This window comes from Caretta caretta, chromosome 2 (assembly GCF_965140235.1).
Source record: "Caretta caretta isolate rCarCar2 chromosome 2, rCarCar1.hap1, whole genome shotgun sequence".
In the NCBI taxonomy this organism is placed as follows: Eukaryota; Metazoa; Chordata; order Testudines; family Cheloniidae; genus Caretta; species Caretta caretta.
In genome coordinates this window covers 63,147,887-63,164,043 of record NC_134207.1, presented here as the reverse complement: position 1 = coordinate 63,164,043, position 16,157 = coordinate 63,147,887, and the positions used below count along the sequence as shown (strand labels likewise).

General features: G+C 41.6%; 1 protein-coding gene across 1 annotated transcript in view; it reads right to left on the bottom strand.

Moving 5' to 3' along the window:
• CYP7B1 (cytochrome P450 family 7 subfamily B member 1) overlaps positions 1-10,159 on the bottom strand; it is a 198,978-nt gene extending 188,819 nt beyond the window's left edge. Inside the window, exon 1 of the mRNA XM_048840799.2 lies at positions 9,788-10,159. Coding sequence (XP_048696756.1) covers positions 9,788-10,032 — 245 coding nt within the window. The 5' untranslated portion in view covers positions 10,033-10,159. The remainder of the gene's footprint in view (positions 1-9,787) is intronic.
• Positions 10,160-16,157: the final 5,998 nt, after the last annotated feature.

Genomic DNA, 16,157 nt, shown 5'->3' with positions numbered 1-16,157 from the left:
GATTATCTATGGGTATGTCTACACTACAGCTGAGAGCACGGTTACCAGCTCATGCAGAAAGACACACACTAGCTCTGCTCAAGTTAGTATACTAAAAATAGCAGTGTAGCAGAGCGGCAGCTCAGGCTAGCAACCCAAGTATGTACCAAGGAGGTCTGGGCAAGTTTGTACTCAGACAGCTAGCCTAAGCTGCTGCCTATGCTATCCCCAGATAAACTGCTATTTTTTGCGTGCCAGGTTGAGTGGAGCTAGCACGTTTGTCCATCCATACTGGGAAGCACACTCCTAGCCTCAGTATAGACATATGTCTTTGAGCGAGACTGTAGGCATGGAGTACAAGGTAGTACCTCAGGGAGTACCCTCAGCTTCTGACAAATATTCACTTGAATGTCTGACAGGTCCCCAGAATAGCATATGTAGAACATCTGCTCCCTGATCCAATTTCTCCCAAGAGACCTGATCCTGCAAAGTTGCAGTATGTTCCCAAGGAGGGAGGAGCATATTACAAAGGGGGCCACTCTCAATTCTCCCTTTTTAGCCCCATTTTACTCTTCTTTGTTCCCTTCACATCTGCAAGCAGAGTGGTGGAACTGACCATTTGATCAGAGCCTGATCTAATATTCACTGAAGTCAATGAAGATATTCCCATTAAATTCAGTGGGCACTGGATCAGGCCCACAAAGAGAGAGTGTTTCAGAACATCAGAATATTGCTCAGAAAACTGCAACAAAATTGAAATCATGGAAGCACAACCATAGCAATTTTTTTCTGATTTGAATTACAAAAAGAGAGAAAGTACAAGCCGTTAAGAAGGAACAAGATATGTTCTATAAGGGAGCCAAGATATTTTTTTTCCCCGACATGTGCCAAACAAAGCCGAAGAAACAGAAGAATTTGGCAACATTCAAAAAGCCAGTTTGTGGAGAAAGGAATAAAGCCAAGCTCCATGTGGTTCAGAAAACAGAAAACTCTTGTACTGCAGGACTCCTGGTCAGCTAAAATTTTCCCAGAAGTGCACAAGGATATTAGTCGAAAAAGTATATTTATCAAGAAACATCAGAAGATGATAAATAAAATAACACCAGTGGAACAGTTTACCAAGGGTCATGGTGAATTCTCCACCACTGTGGATGTTTTTTCTAAAAAAGATATACTTTAGGAATTATTTTGGGGAAGTCCTATAACCTGTGTTATACAGGAGATCAGGTCACTAGATGATCACAGTGGTTCCTTGGAATCTCTGAACACCACAACTTTAAATCAGAACTCAAAATGTGTTTAATATTTGAAAAATGTACTGCTCTATTAGAGTGTAATGTCACATATGTTAAGTGTGTTAGACAGGAAACATGGACAAGTGTTAAAGCATGGGATTAGAAGTCACGAGAACTGAGTTCCATTCCTGGCTCTGCCATACACTTGCTGTGTGACACTTCTAAAAGAAAACTGGCAATTCACATTTGGGATACTGCTTAAATTCATACAATGAGATTTTACCCTTTGAGTTACAGAGCTACTGCATTTATGGTAGTCACCACTTGTAGCTTCTACATTTCCCACATTACTATACACTAGGCTAAACCAGTGACAACATACAGAACTGGGAAAAGTCTTCCGTTTTATTTTATAGAAACATATAAATAAGATGAACAGGGTTCAAGACATCCCCACTTGGTGTGGTGCTCTGTCCCTCTCTGGTGGTGGCAGGGTCACCTAGAAATCAATGAGCTACAGCCTGGGCTAAGAGAGATGGGTCTTTTCACTCAGGCACTAGTCTCTCATGCACTGAGATCCAGAGATCCAAGGTTCAGTCTCTGCTGTTGATGACTTACCCAGGGTGCTGGTGATGATATATAAGCAAATATTTGTATGATTAAGGCAAACAGCTTTAACTAATAAAGCAATTACGTCAGACAGTCAAGGCCGGTGTAACCCCTAGGCGAACTAGGCAGCCACCTAGGGCGCCAAGATTTGGGGACACCAAAAAGCAGTGCCCAATTTTTTTTTTTTTTACACTATTGCTGGAAAACGAATGAATAACAAAAAGAGAAGCGTTCTTGAACTTGCATTTTAACTTGTCATTCTCTCGTACATTACAGCTATAGCCTACGCCAGTTCTGCATTGCGGGCACAAGCGTACTGCTTCACTACAGTACAAAGTGGCAATGACGTCATTTTTCTCGTCGCACGCAGCCATTACCCATTCTGACAGCTGTTTACCATGCTAAGTTTACTAGTTTTCGGAGGTTGTTGACCGAGGCTAACTATTTTTGTTGAGTTGTTTCAGATCTAAGACTCTCGCAATTGCTGCTGCTTCATTTTGCTAATACTTTGCGTCAATTGTGTGTGTACGTTAAGTATTTGAGTGTATATGTTTATCATATGCGAATATGCATTTGTAGGTTGTTCAAATTTGTCATACAACAACAACTGACAATATCAGAGTATCCGCCATTCTAATTTTATAAATGTTATTAACAACAATAATTGGATATTCTAAAGGTAGAATAAAATGTAGTAGATTTTGATATGAAAGAATGAAAGAAGAAAGTATATGTGACTAAAAAGGATGTATTTCCAATTACAATCAACATTGCTTAATTTTAAGGAAAAGTCATCATGATCTCTTAATCAATGTTTACATCAAACAGTTGATGAAATTCAATAGCGACTCATAGTTAGTAAGTGACATGCATTCTCTATCCTTTACTTTTAATCGTGAACAAGAAAAAATACTGATAGGAATAAAATTTCATCAATGTTGCAACAAAGACTTGTTGGGCTATCTACCTTGTCAATAGAACATGACATTGCTCGCAGCATTGACTTGGAAGAACTTGTTTCTAAATTTGCTAAACTGAAAGCGCGGAAAAATAAATTCTAAATTATAACGTGTTACTCTGTGACACTGTATTGTGTATAATGTATGATGTATAATGATTTATTTTAAGATCCATGCTATGTTGTGCAAAGTGAAAACAATAACAATTGTCAGGTTATTCATTTATTTTCATTAAATATGTAGACTAAATAATGAAATTAGAATTAATACACCTTTGGCTTGAAAATTTATTAATGAACAATGCCACGTTATGCAGTATTCATTTTTGAAAGTTTATAATAAGCGATGCTCCGGGGGGGCGCGGTGATGGGGGGGGCGCAAGGTAGAAGTTTCGCCTAGGGTGCAAAATATCCTTGCACCGGCCCTGCAGATAGTACTTCCCATAACAACAGAAACCTATGGGGGCAAAAGGAATTGAGCAACATCATAAGCCAAAGTATTTACCCTTAACATCATACAGCTTGATTCTGTTTGTTCGTAGAATTGGTATGATGTGGGGGTTTTCCCCCAGAAATAAATTATTATGAATTCCCTGCAATACGGTACACAGGTCACTAACTGGTCAGGGATCTGCTGCTATGCATATCTTGTCCTCCCATTCCCATGAGAGGTGGGACATAAGTGGTTATTCCAGCAATTTTGAGTATTCTAGAGTATTTTGTGAGTCATTCAGACACAAGAACCAATACATCATTAGGTAGGAAAGCATTATTATCCCCATGTTACAGATGGGAAACTGAGGCACAGAGAGACTAAATGACTTTCCCAAGATGATACATTATATTTGTGACAGAACCAGCAGCCAGCCCAGATCTTCTGAGCCCCAGTCCAATGCCTTTACCAACTGCAAAACCATCCTTCCTAGACCATCCCAGGGAGGAGTACAACAGGAGATGTCATTTCCTGGGGCCTCAGACAAGGAACAGCCAAATCACATTACCAGTGCTTAAGCAGCTGAAGTGGCCATTTCCACTATTATGCCTCCAGCAGGGCAAACAGATTTGTCCCCTTGTATCTGCCCAGGCCCACCAGGCTTAAGATTTGCCCCCTGTGCCTTCTTTCATACCATCCCTTACACTTCAAATAACCACCCAATTACAGTTTGTCAAGTACCTTTATAGATTGCTTAATAAAGACCAATCTATTCTATGAGGCATTCTACCCCTTTCTGTTTGTTTGTTCTGGCTCATGCTTTAAGAATGCCAATCCTTTGGGGCAGGAACATTTGTTTGCTCCACACATTCTGCACACTGTATAATACCGTGTGCTATATATAGGATGGAGGCACCAGTCACAGTGCCATAGTTAAGGCTGAACTGATTTTGCACCGAAATAACAAATTAAAATAATTATCCCTTTATTTTATTAATTTTCTCCAATAAGTAACTGATAAAAGAATAAAGCAAAACAAAGTTCTGTTAGCATTTCCTAAAGGAGAAAGATGGCCAGAGATTCCTATCCAAATTTTGGAAAGACAAAACCAGAACTGATTTTTAAGTGAAAAAAAATGTTTACAATGAGAAGCTAATAATTTTGGGGTCTTATTTGCAACTAAAAATGACCACTTTTTTTTTTATTTCCATGGCATTTCCTGTATAAAAATCAGTAAAGCACATATGGATGACTTCTAGAGATTAACAAAGACAAGACAAAGTACAAATTAAAGCAGAACGAAGTAGGTCAAACAAAGTGGGAGGGAAAAAAGTAACTGTTGCTAGGTGGCAGTGTACCTTAAGCAAAGAATATTGTAAATCATAGATTCTTGTGAAATTCATCACTTACTAAGATGCATGTTACTTGTTCCCATAATACCATCCTCCACACCTAGATGAAAAACATAAACCTAGATATACATTAGGCGCAGATCTTTTTTGAGCAGACTGAGAAGAAGCACTGAAAAACTGTTTATGAGACAGACCATTATGCAATATCCTCAAGAGAATAGCTCCACAGTCCTTTTCTAGTTGCTTGAGAACTGAAAGCCCAGTGAACTGAGACTGTACAGCTTGAAAAGAGCAGAGATTTGCTCAACCATTGTTGAGCTCTAACAGAAAAAGAATGCAAAGAAATACATTTTAACCACAACCTACATCTTTTCAACATAATAATGAATTCAAGATGTTGAAAAACATAATAAATACACTGTTTAAAACTAAATTATTTCATAGTTATTGAAGTAATTTAAATGTTTCTCTTCCCTGCTTAAAACAGAGTTAATTAGTCATTAGTTCTATTAATTTTAGGGTGGAGATGGCTAAGACAATAAGAAGTGTGGAGGATGAAACTAACACACAGGTCATGAAAATGTCTATGCATTCAATGCCCTTGCAATAAATACAATAAAAAGCAAGTTGTTAGGAGAAAGAGATCCCGAGAGCAGAGTTTAGGATACCAGAAAATCTGTCATTCCTGATGTTTCCTCAAACAGAAAACTACCTTAACATATTGCCTAAATTAGCAGAGTGGTAAAAAAGACAGGCTGATGACATCTCGTGAACTACAATTCACTTGGTAAGAAAGCTGTTAACAGGCTCACAACTTGTCACAAAGAAGGACAGGATGTTCTGGAGACAAAGATGAAATAACTTCTTTTCAGAAATATCTGTCTGGGCTCAGGAAGGTAATCTCTTCGAGAAAGATTACATTTCAGTCTGTTTTTTGGGAGGGAGTCTGAACTAATGAAGAGATTAAAGTTGAACACAAATGTGATTCAGGGCACAGTCAAGCTGTAACTGAGGGGGTTAGTAAGAAATGTCCCTGGGGGTAAATATATTCCATAATTACCCACTATAGGGTTCTTTGAAGCACAGGTTCTGGCCATAATCAGAGACAGTATATTGAATTGGAAGGACCATTGGTCTACTCCAGTATTGCAATTTTTAAATTGCTACATGGTTATGTTCACGTGAGTTACATGTGCTGTATATTTTTTCATTCATCTCAAAGAGTTAACTCTCTAAGTTGCCACAAGTACTCCTTTTCTTTTTGCGAATACAGACTAACACGGCTGCTACTCTGAAGTCTACTGTTGTCTATTAAAATGTCAGCCTTGTTAACTACTTCACAGCCGATCATTTTAGCAGACACATACATCTAATATTTTTAGCCATCATAACATTTCCAGATATCATAGTAGTAAGCATGGTCTTGTCATATTTGCAGCATCAGACCCATAGGTAAGAAATGTTTGTCTCAAGGATTTTAAATTTACATCATTAAGGGCCAGATTCTGTTTACCTTACTTTGGACAGTAATCCCAATGACTTCAGTGGCACTATGCCATGAGTCAGGCAAGCAAGATATGTGCTGTTTAACCTCTTACTTGGATAGATTATCTGCACACAGAGAAGAACAGCTTGAGGAGAAAGAATTAGAAAGCCAATACTGATTCAATAATGTTATGAAGATAAATGGGAATAATCTTCACAATAAAATGGCAAGTGCTACCGGCTTTTTCCACATTAGAAATGTTTCTGAAGGAGGAGAAATGGGGAAAGAAACGAAACTCCCTGGAGACAAAAACATTACTTCCCCAGCAAACTGCCCAGTTCCTCCAGAGTAGCCTTTCTTCCTTCCACAACAAGAGATATATCTCTTTGTTGCATGCAGGAGGTAGGGAGCATCATCGGATACTGAAGTTTAACCCAAAATAATATTTGACTGAATCAACCTTTGTTCTTGGTTCTGATTCTTCACTATCTCTGATGTTAAGCCTTGGCAAAGACTGCTAGAAGTCAGCTTTTCCTTTGTATTATTTATTATTACTATTATTGCCAGCATTCACAAAATAAACATTTATTAAAAGGGAAACTCCTCTTCCTTCCTTTGCAATCCCCAAATAAAGTATTTAAGTAATTTAACAAAGAAATTGCACTTACCTCATCCTGAAATCTGATTACAGCTAATGCACACCTATAGTACTATGCAAGTAACAGCAAACTATTAAAACTACTAAATTCAGAAACATTTAAGACCAAAATCTTGCACACTGTAGTTTTTTAATAAGCCACTCCAAATAAAGGACCCCAATTCAGCAAACCATGCCTAACCAGCAAAGCACTTAAGTCCCATTGACTTTTATAGTACTTTAATTAAACATGTGCTTAAACTGAACTAGGGCCAGTGCTCCCTTACCTTTGAGCAAAACTGCAGCTTCAAAAGACAGTGACCCCTGCAACATCTCATGAGAGTTACAGGAATTAAAGAAAATTATCTCAATCATTAGGACATTTAAACTCCTATGCGGTCTGAAATGCAATAGTAATGGTCAACTAAGAGACTTCATAAAATATGAATCATTTTTCAGTCATTCAATTCAATAAGGCTTCACTGGCATGACAAGCTATACACCAGTTACCAAAGTTGCCAAGGGCTGGGGCTACACACTGGGTCTGAGGTTTGATCCTGTGTCCATTTGTCACCAGCATCCATTCCTGATGCAGTGGCAAGTTGCTGTATAGTGTGATGCCATCTCTGCCATGTTTCTCCTTCCTCTCTCAGTGTGGCAGTTTCTCATCACTTTTTGATTAAAAAAAAATCTTTACATTTGCCTTAGTTTTGCATATTTTATTGGAGCAAGGTAGTCTGCTAGTATGAAAGGTCTGTGTAGGGATCTGTAGTATTCTTGGTGGATGATGTTTTGATTTGTTCTTTCCAATGTCAGGTATATTGGTGTTTTAGGCACTGATCCAAATACTGAAGAATTCAGTTCACAGAGAAACAACAATGAGGAGTCCTTGTGGCACCTTAGAGAGACTAACAAATTTATTTGGGCACAAGCTTTCGTGGGCTAAAACCCACTTCATCATATGCATGGAGTGAAAAATACAGTAATATATATATATTACAGCACATGAAAAGATGGGAGTTGCCTTACCAAGTGGGGGGTCAGTGCCAATTCAATCAAGATGGAAGTCACCTATTCTCAACAGTTGACAAGAAGGGGTGAATTGAAGAAACATGACCACGTACCTTCTTTGAAATCACCAGTTCTCTAGTTGGAAGAAACAAAAACTAACATAATTGGAGAAACTAAAAGAAACACAACTTATCTTCTCTGTTTCAACATCATAAATAAACATGGGGAAATAGTTTTACTTTGTGTAATAAACCTATCCTTGCAACAAAGCCTGTTGCCAGCTGTGTCCACATATCTATTCAGGGGACACCATCATAGGGCCTAATCACATCAGCCACACTATCAAAGGCTCGTTCACCTGCACATCTACCAATGTGATATATGCCATCATGTGCCAGCAATGCCCCTCTGACATGTACATTGGTCAAACTTGACAGTCTCTACGTAAAAGAATCAATGGATACAAAACAGATTTCAAGAATTATAACATTCAAAAACCAGTTGGAGAACACTTCAATCTCTTTGGTCACTCGATTACAGACCTAAAAGTTGCAATTCTTCAACAAAAAAACTTCAAAAAACAGACTCCAACGAGAGACTGCTGAATTGGAATTAATTTGCAAACTGGATACAATTAACTTAGGCTTGAATAGAGACTGGGAGTGGATGGGTCATTACACAAAGTAAAACTATTTCCCCATGTTTATTCCCCCACACCGTTCCTGAGACATTCTTGTCAACTGCTGGAAATGGCCCACCTTGATTATCACTACAAAAAGGTTTCTCCTCTCCCCCCGCCGCACCCTGCTCTCCTGCTGGTAATAGCTCCCCTGAAGTGATCACTCTCCTTACAGTGTGTATGGTAACACCCATTGTTTCATGTTCTCTAGGTATATAAATCTCCCCACTGTATTTTCCACTAAATGCATCTGATGAAGTGAGCTGTAGCTCACGAAAGCTTATGCTCAAATAAATTTGTTAGTCTCTAAGGTGCCACAAGTACTCCTTTTCTTTTTATTATATCAGCACTCTCTGTAAATAAAAGAGGGCAAAGAAGCAGTGAAGGCCAGCAGTATAACCAAGCAACATAGGCGTATATCTGACTCCAACATGACATACAACTTCACCTGAGGCTGAATGTGACAGGTCGCTAAAGTCTGGATTGCCTATTTGGTCTATGTGTGGTATATTACACACAGTTTTTCTTGCTAGGGTATGGATGAAGCCTAAGTGATATCCCTAGTAATTGAACTTTACATGCAAACATGCCACAGGCCTGACCCTACATGGCTTTTACACCTTAAATTCCCACTGATTTTGATGTGGGTGCACAAGAAATCAGCCCTCTTGATTTATTTTCAGTCCAGCACATTCCTGAATATAATGCATGTGTCTGCATGTTGCACAAATACTTCACTTAAAAATTACAGCTCTAAGACTTCTCCCAGCCCTGCACAGATCACTGGGTACATTCAATTCTCAAAACTGTGCCAAGTTTCAAACTTGGATTCGGATCCTGCCTCACACCAGTACATGGAACCTTTAGACAAGGTACTCAGCTAATACAATAGTACCTGGTTTTAGCACTGCAGCTGTAATAGGGGACATATGTTCATGTCACTCATTTGGAGTTTGGTGTTTGTTACTTACACTGGATTTCACATATAACTTTGAAGACCCACAGAAAACCTCTGGCTCTAAAACGACTGCGTGCTAGACGCAGGGCTGTAACACTGGGCTCTCCAAAGGCTGCTCCAAAAACAACAACTCGGGACCTGCAAATGGGATCTCGGGCGCTGGAGCTCAGTGCCGCTGTATCACTTTTAGCGCCTCCCCCGGCCGGGGGCGGGTGGAGGTCAGAGGATAAACCTGGTCTCAGGAACGCAGCCTCAGGCGGCGCCAGAGCTGTCGCCTTTCGACTCCGTCTCCCCTCTCGGAGCGGCACGTACCCGAAGGACCCGGGGGGAAGGGGACAAATGTGGGTATTTACCCCCTCCCCCGTTCGCACAAAGCCCCCAGGAAAAACAACCCGCCCGGGCTCTTCCAAACACTGTACAGCGCCTGCCTCCTCCTCCCCCGCCCCTTACCTCCTCCTCCTGCTGCAGGCGCACGCCGCCCAGAGGAGCAGAGCCGTGGCGATGGCAAGGCCGTAGGTGTAGAGCGGCAGCAGCTCCCAGGGGGCCATGCTAAGGGAGCGGGCGCGTTTCCCGCCGCCTCCGCCGCAAAGGCTGCCTCGCCTCGGAGGGGAAAGTTTGTGTCTGTTGCTGCAAATCCCTGCCTTGCCCGCAGCTCCCGTTCCGATCCTCCCCCGGCCAGGGGCTGGGTTTGGCATCGGCGTCTCGCCGCCGAACTTTGGCTACCCACTGTGCGAGCCGCTCCCTCCAAGACTGTCCCAGCTGCTGCCCCGAGGAGAGGCGGGCAGCCAGGCCTGTAGGAGGGCATGCGCCCGCCCCCTGGCGCAGGGTCTTTGCTTTCCTCAGGCCCGGGGGTGGGGGAAGTGGCCCCTCTCATCGGGGAAGGGGAAATAGATGAAAAATACGTTGCTGCCCTAAAAAGTCCCAGGGAATGAGTCAATGAGGCAGGGAATGTACCTTCTAGTAACGATCCACCTATCCAAGAATGACCCACAAAAGTAGTGCCCCTTTAACTACACTGTATAGTGAAAGTAGTGTAACCCCTGCCCCAGTGTGAACATACAGAATATCAGGGCTGGAAGGGACCGCAGGAGGTCATCTAGTCCAACCCCCTGCTCAAAGCAGGACCAATCCCCAACTAAATCATCCCAGCCAGTTTACATGGGTTTAAAGGTCCTTAAAGTGGCATAAAGAGCAGGAATACTTGTGACACCTTAGAAACTAAAAAGAAAAGGAGTACTTGTGGCACCTTAGAGACTAACCAATTTATTTGAGGATAAGCTTTCCTGAGCTACAGCTCACTTTGTAGCTCACGAAAGCTTATGCTCAAATAAATTGGTTAGTCTCTAAGGTGCCACAAGTCCTCCTTTTCTTTTTGCGAATACAGACTAACACGGCTGTTACTCTGAAACCTTAGAGATTAACAAATTTATTAGAGCATAAGTTTATAGTTCATTCCCATAAAATAGGCTGTACCAGGCAGGAGTGCTGGAACAATGTGTACAGAGGAGGTGCTGAGAGCCAGTGAACTAAACTGTAAACCTCGTATATAATGGAAACTACTTCAAGCCACTGAGTGCGGCAGCACCCCCTGCACCCTTAGTTCCAGCATCTATGATACGAAGATATCTGTCATAGTATCTGAGCACCTCCCGATCTTTAATGTAGCTATCCTCACAGCAGTTCTTTATACCACCAGAACTGCCTCCACACTAGGGGACTGTAGGGGATTGTAACGCTGGCAAAAAGTAAACCCCACACCATTCATGGAAATACTGGATACAAAAACTGTGTTTAGACCAAGCCTGAGCTGCCAGGAATCACAGTATCTTGGCACTTTCTCCAGGTGCTTTATTCTGTGTAGCTCAAGTGGTGTGTGAATTTACAGAGCTTCAGGGTTTCTGGTAACAATGTAATCAGAAGCTGCATCTCCTTTTGGTGGGGTGAGATGAAAGGTCCAGAGGTCTAACAGGTGCTGCTCCCAGACTGACCAGACAGAACCAGGGCGATAAACAGTGCTCTCTTCATGAAACCTCCCGAAGGGGAGCCAATCTTAAGGCCGTTTTAGGAGACCAATTCAGGAAGTGGAAAATTTTGGGAGGTCTACTTCCTATTCTGAAAAAAGAAAAGGAGTACTTGTGGCACCTTAGAGACTAACCAATTTATTTGAGCATGAGCTTTCGTGAGCTACAGCTCACTTCATCGGATGCATACTGTGGAAACTGCAGAAGTTTTGAAAGCTCATGCTCAAATAAATTGGTTAGTCTCTAAGGTGCCACAAGTCCTCCTTTTCTTTTTGCGAATACAGACTAACACGGCTGTTGCTCTGAAACCTGTTCCTATTCTGAAAATCAGTCATATTTCCTTGTGCTACTATTGGGGAGTGCCTGATCTCACCACACTGTCATGCGGACGGGTCCAAACTAAGGCTATGGCTACACTGGCACTTTACCGCACTGCAACTTTCTTGCTCAGGGGTGTGAAAAAAAACCCCCCTGAGCACAGCAAGTTACAGTGCTGTAAAGCGCCAGTGTAAACAGTGCCCCCAGCGCTCTAAGCTAATCCCCTCATGGAGGTGGTGGGAAGTAAAACAAAAAGTAGGATCATTCGACTGTCTAAAGGCCTCATGGGGCAAAGGCTATCAAACAAAAGCCAGATACCCTTACTCACCCTAAGGGCTTTTCTTCCCTGCGTTTATTACCTCAGGGTAACGAACATATGTGAGCTATCCCCAAATAAAAACACAGTGAAGATAAGGCACTTTAATTTTACCATGAGGTAAACTCACTGAGGTCCCATACAGAGGTACAAGGCTGACCTCAATGAGTTTACCTCATGGTAAAACAGTGGATACACAACTTGGGGCTGGTCTTCATTGTGTTTTTACCTGAGGATAGCTCACCTGCATTAGTTACCCTCAGGTAAAAAACTCAGGTCTTTTTCAGTGTTGCCATCTCTTGTGATTTTATCATGAGTTTCTTAATATTTGATGTCTTATTTATACCCAAGTTCATGGAAACAAGGGATTATATGAGAACCTCAGCTTTCATTTTTTTTTTAAAAAAAAGTAAGATTCTAGCCCTCCTGGTTATAGGAAAAGGCTTGCAGATGTGACCCAAATGCACCATAAATAACTAAAGTCCAGAAGGCAAATAGAAAGAACCTAAAATGTATTTATTTCTTTTTTTAACTCTTGATTTTTAAGCCAGTCTCCTGCTACTTGGAGACCTGACTCATGATTTTAGAATGTTGAGGCTTGGCAATACTGTGTATCTTGCTCTTCAGTTCCATGGATTTGTTCAAGGAAGTACTAAGGTACTACACAATGCAAATAAGGGGCTCAGAATCTGGCCCATAATGCCTATAACGGTGAGTAGTCCCACTGAAGTCAAGGGACAGATAGCATTACTCTAGTGCAAGGATCAGGCCTTTCTTACTGAAAAAGAAACTGACATTTTCCTGGCATCTTGAGAATCAGAATTTAAACTTCCTGTCTAGGGACTTTTTAAAAAAAAAAAAAAAAAACCACCCACCATTTTGGAAATCCCAAGGGATTTCCAAGAATCATTAGCTCATTGTGTCTTTGAGCTAATCCATTGTGAATGCAGCAAATTAAAACTGAAAAGCACTGCATTGCAAGACATTATTACAGACTGTTAAATACTTTCCATTCCACAAATGACCTCTGTTGCGAAAATCCAGTATTTTACAACTTCCTTACTGGGAAAATTCATAATCTGCATACAATTTTTAATAGTCTATAAAAGCTAAAATAATAAGCGATTTGAAATACTAAACATGGAACAGATTACTGGATACGGGAGAGGGAATAAAGAGTGATACAACAGTGTTTTGTAATTATTAACACTATTAACATTGTGCATATCTACTGGCCAGAATAAAACACGGGTGAGGTCACATTTTTGCAATACTAAGGGCCTGATCCTGCTCAGTGCTAAGCACCATCAAATCTCGTTGGATAAGAGTGCTCAGAACTTTGCAGGATCAGACTTTACAAAATGCCTAACAGCACAGATTCTTTCAACTCTAAGGCACTGGTTATATGATTACTATCTAATTGCTGTTTGGTGGTCAAAATGAGCCATCTTAGTCCAATTCCCATTGGACGGAAGTTTCACATAAAACACACCATTACAATTACTCACGTAGCATCACAAATGTACACATTGGCATTCTAGCTGGGTAGGCAGAGAGGTCAAGAACTGAATTGACAGGAAGACTTAATAATCCTCTGACACCTAAAGTGGGGCCCTCCAGGTCAGAGTTGTCCGATAACACTGAAGCAGCTGCAGTGGGGAGGCTGAAATGAAACCCTGTGCTCTGGTCCTGGGTTTTAAGATGGTTTTCACCTCCCCAGCTTTCCCCTCCCTCCTTCTCCTTCTCCTTCGTAAAGTCTGATTACTTGACGCTTTTTCAGAAGAAATGGCTTTCCCCATCAGTAAGTATAATTTTAGATTACAAGATTTTAGATTACAAGATCTCTGTCAAGCTTTCTTACAACTACAATACCCACCTGCAGAAGTAAAGAAACAGATTGATAGAGCCAGAAGAGTTCCCAGAAGTTACCTACTACAGGACAGGCCTAACAAAGAAAATAACAGAACGCCACTAGCGGTCACTTTCAGCCCCCAACTAAAACCCCTCCAACGCATTATTAAGGATCTACAACCTATCCTACAGGATGACCCAACACTCTCACAAGTCTTGGGAGACAGGCCAGTCCTTGCCTACAGACAGCCCCGCAACCTGAAGCAAATACTCACCAACAACCACATACCACACAACAGAACCACTAACCCAGGAACTTATCCTTGCAACAAAGCCCGTTGCCAATTGTGCCCACATATCTATTCAGGGGACCCCATCACAGGGCCTAATAACATCAGCCACACTATCAGAGGCTCGTTCACCTGCACATCCACCAATGTGATATATGCCATCATGTGCCAGCAATGCCCCTCTGCCATGTACATTGGTCAAACTGGACAGTCTCTACGTAAAAGAATAAATGGACACAAATCAGATGTCAAGAATTATAACATTCATAAACCAGTCGGAGAACACTTCAATCTCTCTGGTCACGCAATCACAGACATGAAGGTCGCTATCTTAAAACAAAAAAACTTCAAATCCAGACTCCAGCGAGAAAGTGCTGAATTGGAATTCATTTGCGAATTGGATACTATTAATTTAGGCTTAAATAGAGACTGGGAGTGGCTAAGTCATTATGCAAGGTAGCCTGTTTCCTCTTGTTTTTTCCTACCCCCCCCCCCAGATGTTCTGGTTTAACTTGGATTTAAACTTGGAGAGTGGTCAGTTTGGATGAGCTATTACCAGCAGGAGAGTGAGTTTGTGTGTGTATGGGGGTGGGGGGGATGTGAGAAAACCTGGATTTGTGCAGGAAATAGCCCGACTTGATTATGTAAAGAGTTGTCACTTTGGATGGGCTAGCACCAGCAGGAGAGTGAATTTGTGTGTGGGGGGGTGGAGGGTGAGAAAACCTGGATTTGTGCTGGAAATGGCCCACCTGTTGATCACTTTAGATAAGCTATTACCAGCAGGACAGTGGGGTGGGAGGAGGTATTGTTTCATATTCTCTGTGTATATATAAAGTCTGCTGCAGTTTCCACAGTATGCATCCGATGAAGTGAGCTGTAGCTCACGAAAGCTCATGCTCAAATAAATTGGTTAGTCTCTAAGGTGCCACAAGTACTCCTTTTCTTTTTAGATTACCGTGTTTCTTTCATTGTCAGATTTGGTCAGCAGGAGTTGACCTTACTCTAAAAACAAATTCTTTCAAGACTTGCAAGCTCTTTTTTTTTGGTGCAGGGTTTCATGAGGCTATTATAGAGCTCCTAATCAATCATGATCATGAATAGGAGACAAGTGTGCATACTATAGTATTTATTAAAGATTAACAATACAATTCCAGTTGGATTGGGTTTTAAGTAAATAGCAAAACTCCACTGAATTCAAAACAGATCCCTCGAAAGCCGGTAGAGGTGGCTGCAATACAATGATGGATGAAGAGATATCTGTGTATATGTGCTTTTTCAACCTGAAGGATCTCAAAATATTTTGGTTACTTATATAAACGTAATATTATATATAGGTGTTCATATACCATGCTGGTGAGCATTGTAAGATAGATAGCTAAATAGATGTTCAGTTAAATTTCTCCTGTTTAAACTGTGACTATTCTGTACATATGCTTCAATTCAAAATGCATACTGTGTGTATATTTCATATTGCCAATGTTGTAAGATTATATTGATCATATTTTTTGTCTTATGAAAATGTAGAAGATTTAAAATAAACTTAGTACATAATGTACCATAATCTGTACAGTATGTTACTTTTCACAGGGTGATTTTGCTGTAGAATATTGTAATCAATGTCACTGCAGATAGCATGGGTAACTCAATGCCATGGGTGGTGCATGACTCCTCCATTTGGGGAAGCTGGGCGTGCCTGGACCATGACCCTGCCCCAAGGCCCACTCCCACTCAGCCCCTTCCCCCAAAGCCACCCTTCCCGTCTCTCGTGCCTCTTCCCCTGAGGCCCCCCCACCCGCCACTTGTGCCTCTTCGCCCCCCTCTCGCACCCTCCACACTTACCTGCTGTGCATGCGTCTTCACCACCTCCCCAGTGCCACCCACCCCCAGCCCATCGACTGGCCACTCGTGTTTGCCTCTTCACCCCCTCCCCCGATGCCCCCATGTGGGAAGAGGCAGAGCAAGGGCAGGGCCTTGGAGGGAAGAAGATGAGCAGGAGCGGGGCCCCAGGGCAAAGTGCAAGTGGG